Source organism: Festucalex cinctus, chromosome 19, assembly GCF_051991245.1.
Source record: "Festucalex cinctus isolate MCC-2025b chromosome 19, RoL_Fcin_1.0, whole genome shotgun sequence".
NCBI lineage: Eukaryota > Metazoa > Chordata > Actinopteri > Syngnathiformes > Syngnathidae > Festucalex > Festucalex cinctus.
The window spans coordinates 12,744,622-12,765,721 of NC_135429.1; the positions used below are offsets into that span (position 1 = coordinate 12,744,622).

Consider the following 21,100-nt stretch of genomic DNA (forward strand, 5'->3'; position numbering starts at 1 on the left):
CTTGGATGTCTGCTTACCAGAGACTGAGCTGCATTGCATTTGTCTACAGAGCAGGAAGAGAATCTTCCTGTCACTTCAAATTTCCATACGGAAACTTGTACCTTCCGCACGCCTATGAGCCATAAAGACAATCCATAGTTCTGTATATTACTGTAATGTATCCGTACATCTCAAGTGACGGGGCAGGTTGGAGCAGTAGGAAGGGGCCAGGTGGTTGTGCGAGACTTTGAAAGTCAGAAGGAGTACTTTGAACTTGATGCATGGTGGGATGAGAAGACAGTGAAGGTTCTTGGGGGAGGACGGGGGGACAGGCCTCTGGAGTGGAAATGTGTGAGTGAATTGTGAATATATTGAAGTTCTCTGAGGGCCTTGGAGGATGAGCCTTAAACCTTTGACAAGGCTGCAAAAAAAAAAAAAAAAGGGAAGAAGTTACATATAACTTTTTTAAAGAAATACAGAGCTCCAAGATTTTTTGTGGCATTGCATTCACTATTTTAACAGTTTGACTCCAAATATTTGCTGTTTTCTTATTTTATTTTAAAACAACTCAAAATACAGCCATTAATATCTAAACCCCTGGCAACAAAAGTGAGTAGACCCCTAAGTGAAAATGTCCAAAGTGAACAGTTTGCCATGTTCTCACCTGTTTAGCTTTTAATAGCTGTAATTTGACTTTATTCATATATACAATAAGTATACACTGCACACTGGCTGTTTTTCCATTAGGAAACACTGGTATAGACCATTGAATAGTCAAACGACTAATGACCAAATATGGGCACTACTTTTGAAGAGCTCCAATATAAATCCAGTGAGACTGCACTTATTTAATCAAATGAAAGTTGGATTTACCTGCTTGTAGTAATACATTTTGACAAATGATATTAAATAGGAGTGAACTTAAGCAATTTATGAACCTAACGGACCAAAAAATTTTTTTCTTGTAAGAAGATTGAGTCAAAGAACAGGTGAGAAGATGAACGCGCCTCATTTGAATATCCCTCCAAATCTGATAATTTTTTATTTTTTTTTTTAGAAAATGCTTTCAAATGGATTTTCTGCTGGATTCATCCGTCACACGTTAAATGGATCTTTCATGCCTTCGTTGAGCTTTTTCTACACACATCTGTTCTGTAGAGGGAAAAAAAATGCAAAGTTGACTCCTCTTTAATCCAAGATGGTGCTGACGGAGGTGCAAAAACTTACCAAGTCATTGAATCGCTTTAGCTTTTTTTCCCGTTGTCATCCATCTCACTAAAACCTGCGAAAAGCATGGGCACCATTCTTACTTTTTTTTCCATCGTTCCTTTATTTTTTCTTACCCGTAAGTGTAATTGCTTATCTAGGGAGAAATAAAAGTCCAGGTAAACGCTTGCCTGAGTATGTGCGATGGGGGTTCGATGACTGTAGCCCGGCCGCTCCGTATCGTGCGTGTGACGAATGCAGATCAGCCTACAGATGGGCCATAAAAGCAGCAGCTTGTAATGAAGCGACTGAGACCCGAATGATGGTTATAGCGGACCAGAGGGGGTGCGGGGAGGGGGCGTAAGGGGTGAGGAAGAGTGAGACAGAGATGGAAAGACGGAGCGAGTAATTAGGGAGGAAGAAAAGGTGAGGATAAATAATTGAGGGCGCGTGGCAGTAAACCAGAGAGAGAGTCTGGCGTGGCTGCTGGCAGCCGAATAAAGCGTCGTTCCTTCGGAACTATGAAAAGTCCGCAAACTCGCGCGGGCAGATCAAAGACAGCTTTACTTTTACAATGTGAAGTTGTGAGCAGCCGCTACGTCGTGGATTTGTAAGCGATTATTTTACGGGGTTTTACAATATACAAGCAAGTCTGAATTTAGAACTGCATAAGTGCAGTACCACTGTGTGCCACCACTTGGTGGGCAGTACTAAGGTCTGCCGGAAGACATGGACCCCAATTAACATCAAGAAGGAAGTGCTGTATAACTAGTAGTCATCCTCAACAGTAATAGCAGTTTTTCCAAACATAGCAGACACAATACAGTATATACATGTGAGCATTGTTTTATGCGCTGTTTGTGGGTGTTTGACATCTGCACTAATTTCTTTTAGCCTCCCAATGATATTTCACATCAAAGTATAAAGTCTGCAATATACAGTCGAGCTAGACAGAGTTAACCAGTGCTAATAAGCATGTAACATTTTTTGTTAGGGCTGTGCAATTAATGGAACTTCAATTACAATTTCAGTTAATCAATCCCAGCCCCCCCCCAATAAAACAAATTGCACCTTTCAGAATGGCCTTTTATTGTGGGCAGTCTAAGGCACACCTATGCACTAACCATGGCATATATTTGACAGTAATTATGGACCTTCAAGCAATTGCTACTTTAAAAAAGCCAATATGTATAAAACAATACTCACGGGCATATTTTCTATTACTACTATTACTGGAGGTTAGTTGGGGACCTTCTCTGTCTCTTCTTCTCACTCTTCTTCTTCTTATGTCTACCTATAAAATTAAATGTGACCCCCCCAAAAAAAAATAAATAAAATAAAAAATAAAATAAAATAAAATAAAATAAAATAAACCATTAAAAAAAAACAAAAAAAAAAGCACAATATATCGTGTTGGTGCAAGATGAACCTCTATAACAGTGAGGGTTCACTTGGAATGAAAGAGATCAAACGATTGGAACGAGGGAATGTAATTTAATGGAAACCTGAATGAAAAAGTGATGAAAGCAATGTGGCTCCTGTGCGTGTGTGGTATTAAATGTGTCTCTGATGGGACGGCAAACCACCACACGCATCCCGGCACCCAACACCTCTGGGTACAAAATCAATAGGCCAGCAGGTTGCAACCCAACATCCAATCACTGGGGGGGGACACAATGATGGATGACCCTGCATAGGTATGTGTTTGTTGCGATAAGAGGGTCGGCAAGGGGTCTTTAGCGAAGGCATTCTCGTTGAAAAGACTCCACAGAGAAGCTCAAACCAAACTAATTACTGTACATAAAAGTATGTTCATTTCCTTCTTTTTTTTTTTTTTTTTTTTTACTGGTTTGTCTGCAGCCGAGACTCGTTTGGAGGCAAATTTATCCCGCCATTAAGTCAATTACGTCCTCGTTTTCTCCTTTCCAAAAAAGTTTTAAGCGCGGCGGCCCTCATTAGTCGAGTAATGGATGCTATTCATATCGAGGAAGCTTTTCGTAAAAAGGGGGGGGGGGGGGGGGGGTCGTCTTGGGCGAGTGACGATCATCGCCACGGCAACAATAGCGAGGCGTCTGAGTTTAATGAGTGATCTAGAAGTCGTTAATTCGCAAGATGGCGATCAATTGTCACCGCCCACCAGCTCCTCTGCGGGGGTCCATTACTTCATTTTACCATGTAATTAAATATCAGTTACATATTAATTAACCATTAACATACACATTAATAATAAAGAACAAAACGTGCATTCATTTAAAGCAACAAGTCTGCTTTAGAATAGATGAAACTCTTTTTTTTTCAATTTAATTAGGGTACTAACTTTGGAGGTAAATTTGTTTCAGAGTAATTTACTCACTTGATTTCGAATCAAAATTCCTCTTCTGTGGACTAGGAAGGCTAATGCTAAAATTACAAACAAAAGCTTCAGATATCACCAAGTATCCTCTTTTCTTTCCCCAACAGAACCCATCTGTCTCCTTCCCAGTCGCCCCTTCAATCATCACCCCACTATCCCCCACTCACAACCCACACCGCCCAGCCTCCCTAAATCCTATCTGTCTGCACACTTTCATCGTTGTATCAATCACGCTGAAACTGTAAGAGCAGAGCTGGTCCCCGATCTCCCATCAGCCTCCTGTTTTATGGCTCGTAGCGTCCTCCCTCCCTTTCCCACTCGCTCTCTGGTGCACATATACAGTAAATGTGTATACAGTACACATCTGCCAGCAACATATGCACCAGTAAAAGCATCTTGAGGGAGAAACTTCATTAAGTTTAAACGCAGCATGACTCCAGCTGATAATGTACGCCTGACTTGGATACATTTTGAGTTTGAGTTGCAGCTTAGCTTGATTCAGCCTTTTTAGTGTCACGTAGGCCCTGACCAGGGTTACGTCAAAGATGGACGCCCCAGAGATTTTGATCTAGCAAATATGTGTGAGATTGGTGAGGCTAAATTTTGTAAACAATTAAGTTTTAATCATTGTATGTGGACATAGGAAGGCAGCAAAGTTCGATGACTCACCATAAAACAGTTTAAAATTCAGCCTGCACTTCACAACCTCTCGTTGTTTATCTGGCAACCATTTTAGACCTCCTTTTCCCTCCCTTCTCCATTTTCCCATCTTGATGACATCTGACATCTTTGACTTGCGCCGAGGGATTCTGCTTTTCATAATGGTGCCTGCTCTCAGGAGACCATTTGCTTTCAACATATCCTGCACCTTGACAGAGCTGAAAAACTTGTCAAGTCGGTGGAAGACGAGTCAGTTCCGTCCCAGCGACTGCGCCTTCCTCTGCGTCTGAATCCAAAAACTTGAATAACATTTCTTGGCATCTGGCCGCCACGACCGGAGAGCACACAAATGCTCTCGCAGGACGCGGTGGTCTGTGCTGGCAGAGACGCCGGCACATGACGGCGGCACATGGAGGCAAACATCTGCTTGTCTTCACGGGCCTTGTCTCCAGTTGGCAGAGTGTGAAAGCCTCACTTCCCACATGGCCTCATGCATGATGCTCATCGGAATAATCAAGATAACTTGCTCCATAGCATTGTAATTTTGTTCTATAGCACCAGGATACACTTGATCTGCTTGAATTGTAAAATTCTTGGTCTCAGACTGCAAATGATTGAATGTGGGATAGGTAGTTGTTTAAGTTGTTACCGAAACGGGACCAGGACCATTATTTTCAGAAAAAAAGGCCAGAATTTGCTATGGATTTTGGAGTCAAGTTGGAACATCATATACCAGGTCTGCACACCTCTGAGTTCCATTCCAGTCATCAACCAACAACTAATTGAAATCTATAAGCGCCCCGATGGGATACATTGTGCTTTTCTATGACCAGCTGTAGTGATGCTCCGCCCAGTTAAACCGAACTCCTCTCTCGTCATCTCTACCTGCAGAACTCCACAGTACGTCCTGCGGGAGCCCCGGCGTCCCGCCCAAAGCAGTGCTAAGCGGCGGCGGGCGCTTTGCCGTGGGGGACAGCGTGCGTTACAGCTGCGTGTCCGGCTACGTTCTGGACGGCCACGCCACGCTCACCTGTGTGCTCAATGCAGGGAACACGGCCGTGTGGGACTTCCCCGCTCCCATCTGCCGAGGTACACACCGCCGCATGCTGGTCTATGTGCTCCTGTGGCTTTATTGAATGAATTGTGGGGGGGGAAGCCTGTCACAAGCATGTGAGTGTGTGTCCTTTTATGTGTGTGTGAGGGGGCGAGGGGATCGAGGATTGTTTTTGTGGTCTTTGTTCATCATGCTACAACAAGTCATTCTGCCCATGTTTTTGGCTGTATTTACATATCTCCCAAGTCGGCCACAAGCCACATTTCCACCAAATTCCATTTGTTTGGTAAGCGTATGCCTTTGGTTGCCAAAGGTGGTACAATGTGTTCTTTTGATACAAGTTTTTTTTTATTTTTATTTTTTAACTTTTTTTCTGAATCCAATCCAAACGCTCTAGCCCCAAACTCCACAACACTAATCTTTTAACCCCTAACCTTAATCCCATCCCACAAACCCTAAACCTCATTCTTATCACTAACTCTAATTTCTATAACTAACCAGTCCTAAAATCTGAACCAATAATTCCAGCATCAACCCGACCTTTTAACTCCTAACTTCAACCCCTATCTCTAAACCCTGAACCCCAAATCCTAACCCTTAATCCCATATCTCAACCCCTAACATTTTATCCAAGCTGTACCCTCATACCCTCCAGCCTTGATCTAAATCCCAAATACCTAAATGTAACCTCATGATCCCCAAATTCTTAGGTCCTTGCACCCATCTGCCAATCCCTAACCTCTAATCCTATACTCCTCTAACCCCAACTCCGAACTCTCTCCCAAACCAATTACCTTAACCTACTGGTAGGGGGCCCTGTCCCTCGAGAGCCACTGTCCTGCCTGCTGTCGATGTCTCCCTCCTCCAACACTAATGATCAGCTCATCAGCAAACTCTGTGCATCCTGATCATTGTATCAGTTTTATTGGTGGAGCGACACATAGAAAACAGGCATGAGACGGATCCCGAGGCATTCCCAGTCCAACCATAGTCTGTCCGACGTCAGCTGGGTCGTCCTGGGACCTCCTCCCAGTGAGACGTGCCCGGAACAGTTCCCAGAAATGCATGTTGGTAGCACCATAAATGGATCCTTAAGCCACCTCATCAGGGTCCTCTCGATGCAAAGAAGCAGCGGCTGTACTCTAGTCTGCACCCTTCTCACATGACCGAGCTTCTCACTCTCTTATGTCAAAAGAAGAGCCCACACACTCTGTGCAGGAAACACATTTCGGCTGCTTGTATCTGGTCTTTGGGTCGCGACCCACAGTTTGGTGCCATAAGCGAGGGTAGGAATGCAGATCAACTGGTAAATTGAGAGCTTTGTCTTTCGGCTCAACTCCTACTTCACCACAACAGAACGATACACAGGCCGCATCACTGCAGATGCAGCCCTGATCCGCCTGTTGATCTCCCACAACATTCTTCCCTCTTTTTGAAGAAGACTTGAATTCCTCCACCTGGGCAGGATCTAATCCCCAGTCCTGGAGAGGTCACTTCACCCTTTTCCAACCACGGTGTCAGACAAATCCTAACCTCTTATCCTCAAACCAAATTCCTAACCCTACAACATACCACCTTATATGATCTCACTAAAAACATTTGCTATAACCTCATAATGCTTGTTTACTACAAACTGTAGCATTATATAAAAATAGCTTGTCCAAAATGGAGACCAGTGTTGTTATAATATGTGAAATCATCCTTGTACACCAAGTGTCTGCAAACAACTCAAAAGAAAAAAATAGAAGGCAGCTCTTCCTGGACTCGCGCTGCGCCACCTCACTACCAAGTTTTGCCAACACAAAACGACTGTCGCACACAAACACAACCTCATTAGAATGTAATTAAAAGTGACTGGTGATGACTGAGAGGCGTCAAACCAAATGCTTGCGATGAGTCACCAGACAGCCCCTCGACACAAGCGCGACTCAAACATGGTTTTCGTGAAAGAATCGCAGCGTGAAACCGATTCATGCTCTGGATTATAACATCCCCCCCAAGCCCCACCTATCCTCAAAATGAGTCCATTAATTGCTCGCATTCATCCGAAGAACACAGTGGGCGTCAATCACGGAGACGCGGTGCGAGTCTCGGCGGTTTCACGGAGATAGCGGGGGGTCCAGTGGAGTTGCAGCTCATGGCGGGGGGGGGTACCAAGATGATCAAAGAAACCAAAATGGAAGCCGTGCCAGAGACGTCGCTGGTGGCAAAACCGCTTGAACTTGAGAAACAAGTACAAAGAGCAGCATTTCGTGTTTAATACACAGGCAGTCTTTCCTTTTGTAAATGAAGAAACCTAGTTGTTGCTGATGAGGGTAAAAGGGGTTCATTCAGGGTTTGGTCTAATGAGGAACATTCACTTTTATTTATCCATCTGTTTTCTATTGCGCTTGTCCTCATTAGGGTCACGGCTGATTTAGGGCGAAAGGCGGGCTGCACTCAGGACTGATTACAATTCACAAACAGACAAACAACAAATCACACTCAAATTCACTTGGACAGTTTAGAGCAACGGGTGTGACGAGCCTTTTAATTTGCTACTTGGATGACTTCCTGTTTAGATTTGTGCTTGGGTCCTTGAGATGTTTTTTGTGCCTTACAAGTTACAATCCCATGGGACAATAATTCTCTTTTGCTTGACTAACTTCAAGTTAATATTCATTTAATGTTGTTTCGAAGACAAGTTAACTCAGTTCTGAAATTCACCCAACTCATGATTAGCATTAGTATTCCGACATATTTTTCAGTGATGTCAAGTCACTCTGAATGGCGATGGAATAGGAAGGGGGGGTGTGCTGGGAGGCTGGAAAAGCCACTTGTCATTGGCGGATTAGTAATGTCTCTGTCACTCTTGTCAGCGAGGCTAAGAGGGGTTAAGCTACCGCAGTGAACGCCGGGCAGCAGGCTGCAGCCTCTTTTCAAAAGTTTGTCATACACTAAATTCAAGTTATGACCGGTGCAACTCGGATAATCCTTTTTCGAATGTTTTTTTTTTCTTTGTGTGTGTGAATGGAGCACGGATCACTCTTTTATTTGGATCCTGTTGAAAGTTGATATATTTTTTGACAGTATTTGAGATCTTGACATGGATCAAGAAGGGTATGTCTTATTTCAGTTTTGATGGACTGACATCAATTTTATTTTAATTCATTCAAATAGACATAGACGTTGTTTTGTTGAGCAATTTTTGACACTTTGGTGCTAAGGAACTAAGTTGAAGTGAGACTATAGGCTTGTCTAATCGAAAAAAAGTGCTTTGAGGTCATCTTGTGACATCAATAGGTAATTACATACCCTTTTGTGTGGCCGTCCTACACTACCGGGGAAAGAAAAGAAAAAAAAACCAACAACCTTAAAGCTAAATAATGAACATGAGTATGTCTTTCATTTTCATCATTCTTTTTAACATCAGATACACATACTGTATTTGCACTTCTAACACTTCTTCTATTTGTACTAAAAAAAAATCCCTTGCCGTGAAAGTTGCTTCATAACTACAGCCTTCAAATGGTTGTCCCCAAATGCACCATATCTGTAATAAATGTTTGGCTGAGCTCATTAGAATCAGTCACTATTATACTCTTAATGTCTGCTATAGGACTCCAATGCTTCTCATTAGTCACTTTCTACAGTACACAAAGGCCGGCCGGCTGCTCTGTAAAGTCCCGGCTCTGGTTTTGGCAGCTGATGCGGGTTGCCATGGCGGCGGGTGCTAATGAGATGATGTGCGGCAGCTGGATTCCTTTCACACAACCTGTTCATCAAACGGACACTCCCAACCTGCTGCTTCTTCGATAGTTTTTACGCCTTTACTTTAAAAGGTTACTATCCTGAATTAAACTTGTTGGGGGAATGTGTAGGGGTTACCTCTTTTCTTTTCTTTTTTCTCTTATTCTGAAACAAAGTTTTTTATCTTACATCACTATTTTCTTTTGTCTTTTTTTATGTCTGTGGCTGTAAAAGGCATGCAGTCATCTGCACTTGGTGCTTGAATACACAAAATAAAGAAATACAGTAGGTGCTTAGATGGGCAGTTGGATGAGAAGGAAAATCAATGCCATTGTGTGGAAATTTAGAGTTAACAATCAGCATTAAAGGGGACATATGGAAAATTGACTTAAATTGCTTGTTTACAAATAGCAGAGATAACAAATTGACAAATGCCACCAAGTGATTCAGTGGCACCGCCTTGAGTGAAAAATACAATTTGACGTTTTTTTTTTTGTTTTTTTTTGACTAGGCTATCACCACCCCTGGTTGTCATGGTAACAAAATCCATATTCGTCATTCGCCCCCTCAAAACAAGCTAATTTCTGCTGCAAACTCTGATTGATGTAATTCTCGAACCATATTCCATACAATATAGTGACAAAAGCGTTGTCACATTTTACTCCCAAATATCTCCCAACGTTCCCACACGAATATCCAAGACAGTCTTTTATAGATTCCTGGAGGACATGTTTTTCCATCCTACCACTCAGGGCTGACCCTGTTTGGTTTGCACAAGCTCCTCAGTGGTCTTCCAGGTTTAATTATTGCCTTGCTAATGACTCCTTGTGGATGTGAAGCTCTGCTGAGCCAAGCAGCTGGAGGAGACGAACACACAAGACCCGCCACCCAGACATGTGGAGTCCACGCACCCACACAAATACTGTACATACACAGGTAGATGAAACAATTTAACAACTCCATTTCATAGAAGGTAATGTTCACAGATGGAGATGAAATAGTCAAAAGCAAAGCCCATATGCTAACCAAAACCGCAACATATAAAAAGTCACTTAGATGAATGAAAGAGTAAAAACATTCATTCAATATTGCACACAGTATTCTGCCTAATGTCATATATTCTTGCTTGGTGTTTCTTATGTTAGGGGAAAAAAAAAAAAGTAATGTATCAAATGTGTATGTACCTTGCTACCTTCTGACTTGTGTCTGTTATATTTTGACGAGCTTTTTAATATATTATCTCCCCTCAGTCTCCGTTCTTTCCGTTTTACAGCCTTTCTCCGTAATAGTCCTTTTTATCTGATTTTCAATTCCTGTTTAACGCGACATAAATTGTAATATCCTGTTCCCATTGTTGAATATTAATAAAGGCCTCCCACTTAATAAGCACTTTGGCAGCCGCAATTTGTAGAAATATGGCAATAACAACAGCTAATTCTTCTATTTTAAGTCACTTTACCTGTCATGCTGTATACCCTTGGCGTAAACAATATGGCATTCTGAACTCCTTTGCGCCCCTGCGAGGTTTTTGCAAATGGTTTTATTTATGTGGCAGGTAGATAGCGAGCCGAGTTCATTTATAAGAACAATTTAAGTGCATGCGGAATTGTGTTTAGGAGTCCATTATTCACACTAATCACACTCCCGTCCTACCCCCCTGCCCCTCCTCTCCGTCTTCTTGCCTCGTCTCCCGCAGATCAATGTAGTGTCTTGTAGTGACACTTGAAGTGGTCTTATCTCTCTCCTGCAGACCTGTTCACTGCTTCCTACTCCACAACCACGACACGCGCACACGCACACACACACACACACACACACACACACACACACGGTTCTCATCCCACACATACTGGCAATCCACTTCTCCACATATTTTATTTCTTAGCTCATTCCCTCTAATGTTCTCGTCTCTCATTACCGGCACGGCGGTTGCTGTCTTAACAATCGGAGGAGGGATACGGATAAGATTAAGCCCTCTGTATTTCGTAATTATGTTGGGCCTTGGAAGTCGAACATATCTGTCGGACCTGCAGTTTGTTTGGACCTTTAAATTAATTCCCTCATTAAGTAATAATGAATATAGAAAGGTCATTGAAAAACCTTTAAATACTAAACAGGTCATGTTTAAGTAGCTTTTTCATTAATTTTAATGTCGTGTTAAAGTTACACAGTGAATGTGCCTATTTGCTGTTCACGGTTCACAAAATTCTTTTTTTTTTTTTTTTTCCCGAAAAAGTGCCATCTTAACAACAAAATGATGTCTGCTAAGCTCAGGCTTAGTAAGTAGGAATCAGGGTCTCATTGAATCCCTCTCCAGTCACGACAGGTGTGCTCCAGGGCTCCATCCTGGGGCACCTGCTCTTCATGATCTACCTCCTCCCACTCTGCCTCATTTTTTCTACACTCATCATTTACTTTCATTTCACTTTCGTCTCATGCTTGTCCGAAATACCCTCCTGGTTCACCTAAAATCTCATCAAACAAAATGTTGGAAAAAAATGTTGAAAAATCTGCACCATCCAAAGTTGACAGTTTCCTCCATTCCAATGCTCTACATAGGCTACTTATGACTTGCACCAATAGCATGTAGCCTACATGTCTGCCTCAAACATTGGCTATATATAGCAAGCTGATTAGCAAAAACAAACGCCCTTTTTTGCATAGTTGTTTTTCACATTTCTGTTTTATCAAAACTATACTCCCAAAGAAAGCTTGTCATGTAAAGGCTGTCTTTTTTCGCTTTTCTTGTTTGCATTTGGTAAACACGTGTTTGTACAAGCCCCAAGGCTGTAATGAGGTGTTAAAAAAACAAAAGCAAAACACAGCTCATATTTAAATATCACTTAAAGCTTCCTACCAAAAAGCATTTATATTTAGTCAAAAATATGCAGCTTGGAAAACTCAATTTGTTTTAAAAAGCAGACATGCTGGATGGACATCAATAATCTGAGACAAACACATTTTGCCAATAAACACATGTAATCATATTTACACAGTAGCAACTGTTGAGTGAACACTACAACCAATTAAGCGTCTTTTTTAGTGTAATCACACTGGAACGCATGCTGCATGCGAGCACATTTCCGCTAAAATGCTGTTCATTTATTGATACGACCCACTTGTTTGTTTATTTATGGAGATGCACGTGGCGACAAGCTTGTAAAAGAGCACTTTTGCGGCATGTGCGCTCACCACAATGACGGGGGGTCGGCTCGTGTGGTTTAACTGGAGCGTGACGCCACCTGATGCTGCTCCGTCAAAATCGCCATTTTTACGGAATTAAACAGTAATGTCTTGTTGGATAAAATCATCGGCAAGAATTTAGCACACGGTTTCACACCATCTTCAACTCGCAACAATCTCTTAATGTATATACTGTATAAGTATTATGAATATTACCTTAAAGCCTCAATGTCATTTACTGTCACCAATACAGCATGTCATCGCTGTCGTACAAAAAAATTCCAAATGAACAAATTATGTAATATGCATCATATTTATAGGTAAAACCATCACATAAGAGAAGATTGGCGAGTAATCAAACCCCCCCTAAAAAGGTTTAAAATATTTTTTTCTATTGGACAAGGCTGTAGTCTGACTACCCTTTTCACACTGCACTTACCCAATGTAAAAGTCACTTGCAGCAACGGGAAATTACCAGTTGCCAGCATGCCCATATTTGGAAGTGTAGACGTAGCAGCCTGCTAGGAAGTAAAAACGGAGGTTTTGCAGCTGGTTAGACTTTCACTGTTGCAAAAGAAAGCCCTGACTTTGCTGATTTTAAGGACGAGGATACGAGCAGCTGAGTAAAACTCACAGGAACTTGTAAATAAATCTGCCCAAATTATACTATATCACTCCCTCAGGTCCTTTCCTATTGGAGGCCCTCGCCTTATCTCATGACACCATCATTTTCAAATACATTTTCTAATTCAGGGAGCCTTGCCATTGAGGCAGAAGTCCTCTTGTCGACACGCACCACCCAGCAAAAGTCCATTCCATGGTCAATGTATGGGTTTGACAATACTAAGCGCAGTGTGAAAAGGGTTTAACTGAATATATACCCTTCACTTCAGCATAGATATAGCCAAAGCAATACCTTTATGCTAGATAAGGTTTTGACAGAGTATAACGGGGATAAGTTGCAAAAACATCAAGAGCGAATTTCAAATGTGAGGATGACTTTTTAAGTTTTTTTTTTTTTTTGTTTTTTTTTTTGTTTGTTTGTTTGTTTTTTGGTGAAGTTCTTACGACTAACTTTTTATGAAGGGTGTTTTTTTTTTTTTTTTAATGACTCAAGAAACATATGTTGCAACTGACAATTTCCTGTATGTAGATTTTAATACCAGGTGCTGTTGGATTAGTGGGTGGATTTAATTCAAAATAAGGAAGGCAAAATAAGAAATAGAAAGGCCTTACAGTCAACACTTTTTCTTGTTCAAGTTTTGGCAATAATTTATCTGGGTCCTGCATTCGTCAACACCAGTGTCAGTGGAAAAAAAAATATATAGTTTGCCATCCTACTTGTTAGCAAACCTCAGTCGACTCCATTGTGCGGTGGCGGCGGTGTGTGCAGAAGGCTTATGTCAGGTGTGCTTTACTTAACTCTAATGTGATTGGATTAAAAATGTGTTTACCGCGATGGCTCCTTCCCCGCGACGGGATGCTGACGCTGCAACGGGGACGCACAATGCGGACACAACACATGCACGCGAGCACACACAAAGTTTTCCGTTCACGCTCGAACACACAAAATCACTCACACGCAAGCTGGAGCCGGAGTATAGTAGCACTGCTGGAGTCAGCAGGGACTCATTTAGCCACTAAATGATTCAGGATGTTCACTCTCCATGTGTGTGTCCTGTGTGAATACAAATGTGTGTAAGCAGTTACTATGCAGGGACAACTTGATGATGTAATGAGATTTATAACGTTTTAAGGTGCAACACTTTAAGGGTAAAAATTGGGGTTTTGGAGAAAAGAGAAGGCTTTCAAGTTAATTTGTTTTATTTTGCTCAGGATTCAGACAGAAGTTTTCCTACATGAGTCAATTTTGAGTATGGAAACGAATGTGGGACCATTCTATCTGGCTTTAGAATTCTAACAAGGACACAAGGCTCGATCAAATTTCGATCTATTCGCACGTCCTTCATGTCACATCCTCCATCTGTCTAGTTTTCTTTGCCTCAAACATAGGAAAATAGAAAACTAGATAGATGGAGGCAGGTGTCCAATCAGACGCGTCTTTGCCAAAATCACAATGGGAACCAAGTCACAGCAGCCAACTCTATACATAATATAAAACTAAAGAAATAGGGGTGCTTTGATAAGATTCATGCAGGGAGCCAGATAAGGTGGAAAGAAGAAGCACCATGAAAAGCTTGTTAAAATGGAAAAGTTGCTATTCTTTGATCACCTGCACATTTTAATGAGATATGGCGACACGAAAGTTGTGGAAAACACATCCCACCTTTTGGCAAAGAGATGTTAATGACATTCAGCGAGGTCACCAACCTCAACTCAAAGCACACAAATGCACCAAAAAAAGTCACATTTTGCTGCTAAAATTTTAGTTCAGGACAGAGTTGTGTTGACGTCGGTGGCAACACTGTGAAACGTCGCAAACAGTCTTGCCCATGGTTCACACGCAAGCAGTTTTTTTGAAGGTACTGTACTTTATATTAACAATGGATCTGTAATGTTAAACATTCAAATCCATTTTCAATCAAAGTATGCTTTTTTTTTTTTTTTTTTTTTTTTTTTTTTTTTTTTTACAAAATCTAGGTACTGGTAAACATCTCTCTCTCTCTCTCTCTCTCTCTCTCACTCTCACTCTCACTCTCAATATGGTGGGACAATTTTGGATCCAATGTGTTGAGATATGTGGCCGGCAAATTTAGTTTTTGTGCCTCGCCATTACACAAAACAGAATAATTCAATTCCACAAGGTCAGAGCTTTGATCTTGTATGTGACGTGTCAGATGATAATCTTGTAAATGTGGGCAATTACTCTTAAATGACAGTAACTAGCAATATGTCATGCATTGCATATTTGGAAGTGACACTGCTTTTTTTTTTTTTTTTTTTTTTGAGTCGCGACATGGCTGCCTCCCCCGCAGCACACCTCCGTGCCTTTTAAAATGTGTGACAGTTTAATGCTCACTAAGCGTGTCTGGCCTGCCAACAAACACACACGCAGCCTGAGGTGGTGTGTAACAGGGGATTTCAAGGGGGACAGCAGGATAGACAGTTTAATCTGACAATGAGAGGGAAGCGAGGTGAGAAAGGGAAGGAATTTGTACATCGAAAGATGGAAGGGGGAGGTGGCTCGGGAGTAGAGGGGCTAAAGGTTATGATCAGGACGTGTCGGCGGGGAGTACTGACAGTGGAAAACTTCATCTCTCTTCCACTCGAGAGAGTTTTCGAATTCTGTGGAACACAGGCCGTAATGCTGGAGGACTTCTAATGAAGTCATAAAACAGTTAAGTAACTAAAACTGAGCTGAGATACTGATTGGGCTACATTTGATTTTATTTAGTTAGGAAATTTGACCATGACATCATAAGTACATCTACTATTTGTGTTTTTGCCTATTTTTGGTGCTGGTTGCTTAGCAACCGAACTGGAAGTAGCCTTGTGAGTTTTGCTGTTGAAGCTATAAGGTAGCCAAGGTACCTCTGGCATTACTTATAATAAGGACGAGGAGGAGACGAGTGGCAGCTAAATGAAGGGAATAAGTCCATCCAATTTTAAATAGTACATTTAAGTAGGCTCGTCCATAGACTACAGCTAATGAAAACTACTTTGATGTGAACTTCAGTAGATTTGTTTAATTTTTTTTATTTTTTTATTTTTTTATTTTTTATCACTGTACAACATTTGTCTTGTGCCCTAAAGCTCGGAACCTTGGTACACCACATTAATAACATACTGCTGCCCAAATAAAGCAGTTTACAATTACGCCATGGTCAGTTGATTTTCGGACAAGAAACACAGGCAGGCGACTGAGGGAGTGCATTCGTACCAGGGAACACTTGTGAACTGACTCGCTATTTCACCATAAATAGACTTAACAGACATATTATGGTTACAACAAACCTCTGCTGCTTTGCAGCATCCACCCTGAAGTATCCTAGAGCATATTCTTTTTTACTAACATAATTTATATGTAGGTATGCCTTTCTGTATCACTCAATGATCAACCTCAATGCACCTGCAATGCGTGTGTGTGATGGTTGTCTTCCTCATGTTTGTTTAGCATACAGACGTTTCCCCTCCCCTGGGGAGGAGGACCCCAACTGATTGACAGCTCTATCCCCAGTTGTCATGGCAATGATGATGGATGTTTTTTGTTTGTTTTGTTTTTTCAGGGGGGGGGGGGGGGGGGGGGGTGCATCACCGTCGAGACCACTATTGTGGCACGACATCTGCATGCATAATGCACTTTTAGCATAAAGAGACGAGGCATGGTGAGACATGTTGCTGGTGTGCTATAGAGACGCCGATTAGATGGAAATTTCGGTTAAGTAGGACACATTACATGGGAGATGCACATGCAGCCTCCTTGGAGATAGCGAGGTGTGCGTTTTGAAAGTGAAAGTGAAAGGTGAAGCACTGTGAATTTTCAAGTTTTTTTTTTTTTTTTTTTGTGGGATTGGGCTAGTTTTGATGTTGGTAATCGTTTTGTGGTGAGGTTTGGGTTTAGGTGAGATTAGCTAAAGACAATATGCACAGTTGAAGTTTGTGTGTTTATTTTGTAACCTTTTTTCCTGTAAAAAGTAAAACATTGTAGTTCCTTTGCGTTACTTAAGAAAATCCAAAAGCCATTGAATATTATTGTCAGGGACATCTATTAAACACGACGAAAAAACAAGAGAAGACACTCAGTTCAGGGCTCGACGCACAATTCACTCCTGCACTCTCTAAAGATTCCTCTCCTCACCCTCTCCATTTATTTGGTTTTCCACGCTCCTTTCCACGCCCCTAGTTACATGGGTGTTCCAATGCTAAAATGCAAATGCAAGGCATAGTTGGAACACAGTGTACTTGTTTGTCTATGTGTTGTGCATGTGAGTGGAAGATTGCCGAGTACACGTGTGCTCAAGTTTGCAATCATTTCTTCACATAAAACAGGTGACCTCAGCAGACTGGCTCGAACCATTTTGCTGCTTTAGATGTTTTGGTTCTTCAGCTTCTTGAGCAAAGCAATTCTTCTTTGCAATCAGAGCAGTCTTCATTGCAAGCAGAAGCAGTTCTTCATTGCAACAAATGTATGATAACTTATTATTCACAATTATTCCTACTATTATACATGCATTTCTTAAAATGTTCTACATCGGTTCAATTAGAAACACATGCACGTTCATGGCGTTGAAGTTGGTGCTTTTGGTGCTTGGCAGGCCTTGGTGGAGGTCTGCACATGGGGAGTTGTGGTAACATTTTATTTTCAAGGGAGTCTGTCCTCTATTTTTGTACAGTCCGTTGTGACAAGACACCTATTTTTATATGATTTTCTGCTAAATTCCCATGCGGCCTTGTCTGACATCACACATTCAGGCATTGCAGTGCACATTTTCTCTGCTCTTATGATTATTTTCTCATTTCTCCTTCCATCCTAGAACGGGAATGGATGAAGTACTGCACAAGTGCCCTTTTCACATATATTCAAGCCATTTATATTCATTTCCCATGGACCAACAACACATGCAGTATAATAGTAATAGCGCAAATGCTCATTCCCCGAGGAGACGTCAGCACGTGTCCCCGTGTACGCACAGTATCTTTGTTTAGATTGGGCGTTTAGCTCAACTAGCATGAATACATAACAATATGCTGTGTGATATAATGTGACATGAGAACAAAACACACACACACTGTTGCAGGTTAAGTCGACATGCATGAGTGGTTCATCCAAAGGGAGGCAGGCAATCAAGCTGCTCACCTATGCATGGCATTGAGATATTGAGATCCAACATATTGTATTCCGGGAAATAGTCAGTGTCGAGCGTTATCTCTACCCTGAAGGGAAGATGTATCCATGTAGTGAACGTTCATAGTGGTAAGTTGATTAAAAACGGCAGAAAACTAGCTTTTCTTTCACGTTTATTTTAATTGGATACAATCTCCTTCCAAAAAGTTAGGAACAGAGGGGCCAGTTCCTTTATTTTTGTTTATCACATGAACATTTGAGCTTTTTTATTTCCAGTTGCCGATGTGTTTCAAGTTTCATCTCTAAAATGAATACCTTGCTCAGCATAAAGAGGATCTTATGATTGTGGGGAGATAATGATTAGCACTCAAGTAGACTGACAATAATAATAATAATAATAATAATAATAATAATAATAATAAACGTTATTACAGACTTAAAAGGTCCAGGTAAAAACAAAAAACAAAAAAAATTCAAAAAGACATAAAAAAATAATATGAGAACCATTCACGTTGTATATACAGTGCAATTAGTAAAAAAACACTTTAAGAAAAAAAAAAGTCAAAAGACCTCAGAGGAGACCAACATACCAATGCTTCCAGATTTTGGACAAATAATGTGTAGTGCTCAATTTGTAGCCATGATTATAGAATTCTCTGATTGTTCACCCGACATATAAATTTACACTTAAAATTTCTCTTTTTCTTTTTTTTTTCCAAAAAATAAACTTTGCAAATAAAATAAAAACATAGCCATTATTATATAGGGATGTAACGATAACGGCAATATCGTGACTTCGCGATATTAAAACTGCCACAGTCTATCGTCGTCATCATGTCACAATATTAAAAGCAACACATATCTGAAAAAAGTGGGGTTGATTTCCATTTCTGTAGTTCTAGCACCCTCTCGTGGCTAGTTGTTTTAGTCTAGTTTAATTCTCACAAGACATGTTTTGGTTTTAAAATCCACATTAATGCTCAGATGAAGGGGAACGTAATATGCTTGTGAACAGAGTCAGTATGTGGAGGAACTCAATGTGTGCTTGTATTAACAAGTGCCTCAATATATATATTTATATATTTTTATGTATGTTTATAATATTTTTTATATTTTTCATTGCTCTAATTTACAAAATCAGAATATATATATTTTTTATTTTATTTTTTTAGTATGAGATGATTTTTGGACAATATTGTGACTTTTTTTTTTTTTTTGTATCACCAACCTCCCCATGATTTTGTGATAATTATCATATCGTGACCTTCATATCGTGATAAATTGTATCGTGATGTTTGGATATCGTCACATCCCTATTATTATATAGCCATTATTTGTGAAAATACTGTAGTTTCCCAACTCTTTAAATACACTTTGGTGATTAAACATACATCTATATTACATCATCAAACGGGTTAGCCTCATGTCCATTTGCAGGCCGTCAAAGATTTCGATCTCTTGCAGGCCATGAATATTTTAAACGTACACGTATTGAATATTAGAAGCGTGAGTAGTGTTGCATTCCTCACACCCCCCCAGCGGGCCGCTTTGGAGTCATCAATAATTCAAAACGCGCACTAACTCGCAGACCGGCCGAGCCGCTCACACGCTAGCAGATCACGCAGGGTCAAAGTCTGCGCACACATCAAGTTGAAAATGAGCCTCCATGCCCCCACCACTTGCAAGAATGACAAAGGCAGCAAGGAAATGGAGACAAATTCAAAAAATGAAAACAAAGATGAATGCAATTGGCCTTTCAGTCATGACTCAGCAACATGAATAGACGATAGTGGGCGGGTTACAAATAGGAGAAAATTGATGGAAAAAAATCTGAAATGGAATCCTCGAGGATAGTCGTCTGAGAGCATGTTTCTATCATTTATTGTTCAGATTTTTTGGGGCCTTTCATAGCAGTTCCTCTCAGGTTATTTTGTAAGGTTTAAGTCATTAACACATAATAAATATTGGTCATGTACAGCACTTTGTATACAGCAATACTTGTTTTAAAGTGCTTTATAAATAAAGTTGAGTTGAGTTACATTTGTGTTACGTAACACAAAAGCTTTTTTTTTTTTTTTTAAACTTTGTGGTGTACATCCTTTTTTCCCTCCTTTTTTGCATTCATTTTTGGGAGCGGATTCATGATTTTTAAATGTCTTTTTTTAATGACATTTTTCATGGATCTGGGAATTTATTTCACTTTATTGTCTTATTTTTTTCTTTTATTTTACATTTGGGATTTATCTGGAATTCATTGTACATGTGCTGCGATGGCATGACGATGGAACAAATGTTGGAAAAATGTTCAATATATGTATGAGAGGCCTTGCTGTGGTGTTAGGTACTGCAACCTTTCGAAGAAGGGCTGGTGGAAAATGGAGGAAGTAATCATACAAGCGGTATCCCGGTTTTCTGAGTTTTGGAACACAAGAGAAATTGCATCCTGTGACATGGATAAAAAAAGGACAGCGATGGCCGAAAATCTGTATATATGTATATATATATATATATATATATATATATATATATATATATATATTAATCAGAATGCCAATGTGTTTGAGTAAACTAAGCTGTGCAGCTGTCTTGTTTATCGTTGCTTGCTTTGGCAGACATCTTATTAGCCTTCTCATCCGTTATGTCAATCGCGGATTGTGAACAAGCATCCTGCAGGTAAACAACAAGCCAGCTCAGCACACACCATCTGGGATTCCTATCTCTAATTTACCCCATCAAGCAATCTTCAATCCTCTTTCTCGTTGTGTCGATCTGCATCTCTGTTATTTATCTGCCTTCCCATCTCCCCTTTGTCTTCCCAATAATCCTCCCGCCCCTCCATCACCGTCGTGATCTTCTCCGTCTCTATCCAATATCCATCCGTCTTGCTTCCCGTTCACCCTCCGGTGGACCGCCCGCCCACCCGCTTCCACTGTGACTTCTAATTGGTTTTGCCTTGCCTCAAGCCCCCCACTTTTGAAATCATCAGTCATCATCCCCCCCTTTTTCTTTTTCCCTGTCATATAGCTTCTACCTCGCTCGTCCAAACTTAGCTTCGAGTCGAGCCAGGTTGTCCGTTCAGATATGCCGCAAGAGCTCCCATGACGGAGGGCGACTTTGTTACTGTCTGGTCCTGGAGTCGAGAGATAGCAAAGCGAAAGGAACAAACAAGCAGAATAGAATAACAACTTTA

General features: G+C 40.9%; 1 protein-coding gene across 2 annotated transcripts in view; it reads left to right on the forward strand.

Moving 5' to 3' along the window:
- Window positions 1-21,100, forward strand: part of csmd3b (CUB and Sushi multiple domains 3b) — a 331,521-nt gene that overhangs the window by 168,934 nt on the left and 141,487 nt on the right. For both annotated transcript variants that reach the window (XM_077507458.1, XM_077507460.1), the window contains exon 8: window positions 5,090-5,287. In XM_077507458.1, coding sequence (XP_077363584.1) covers window positions 5,090-5,287 — 198 coding nt within the window. The remainder of the gene's footprint in view (window positions 1-5,089; window positions 5,288-21,100) is intronic.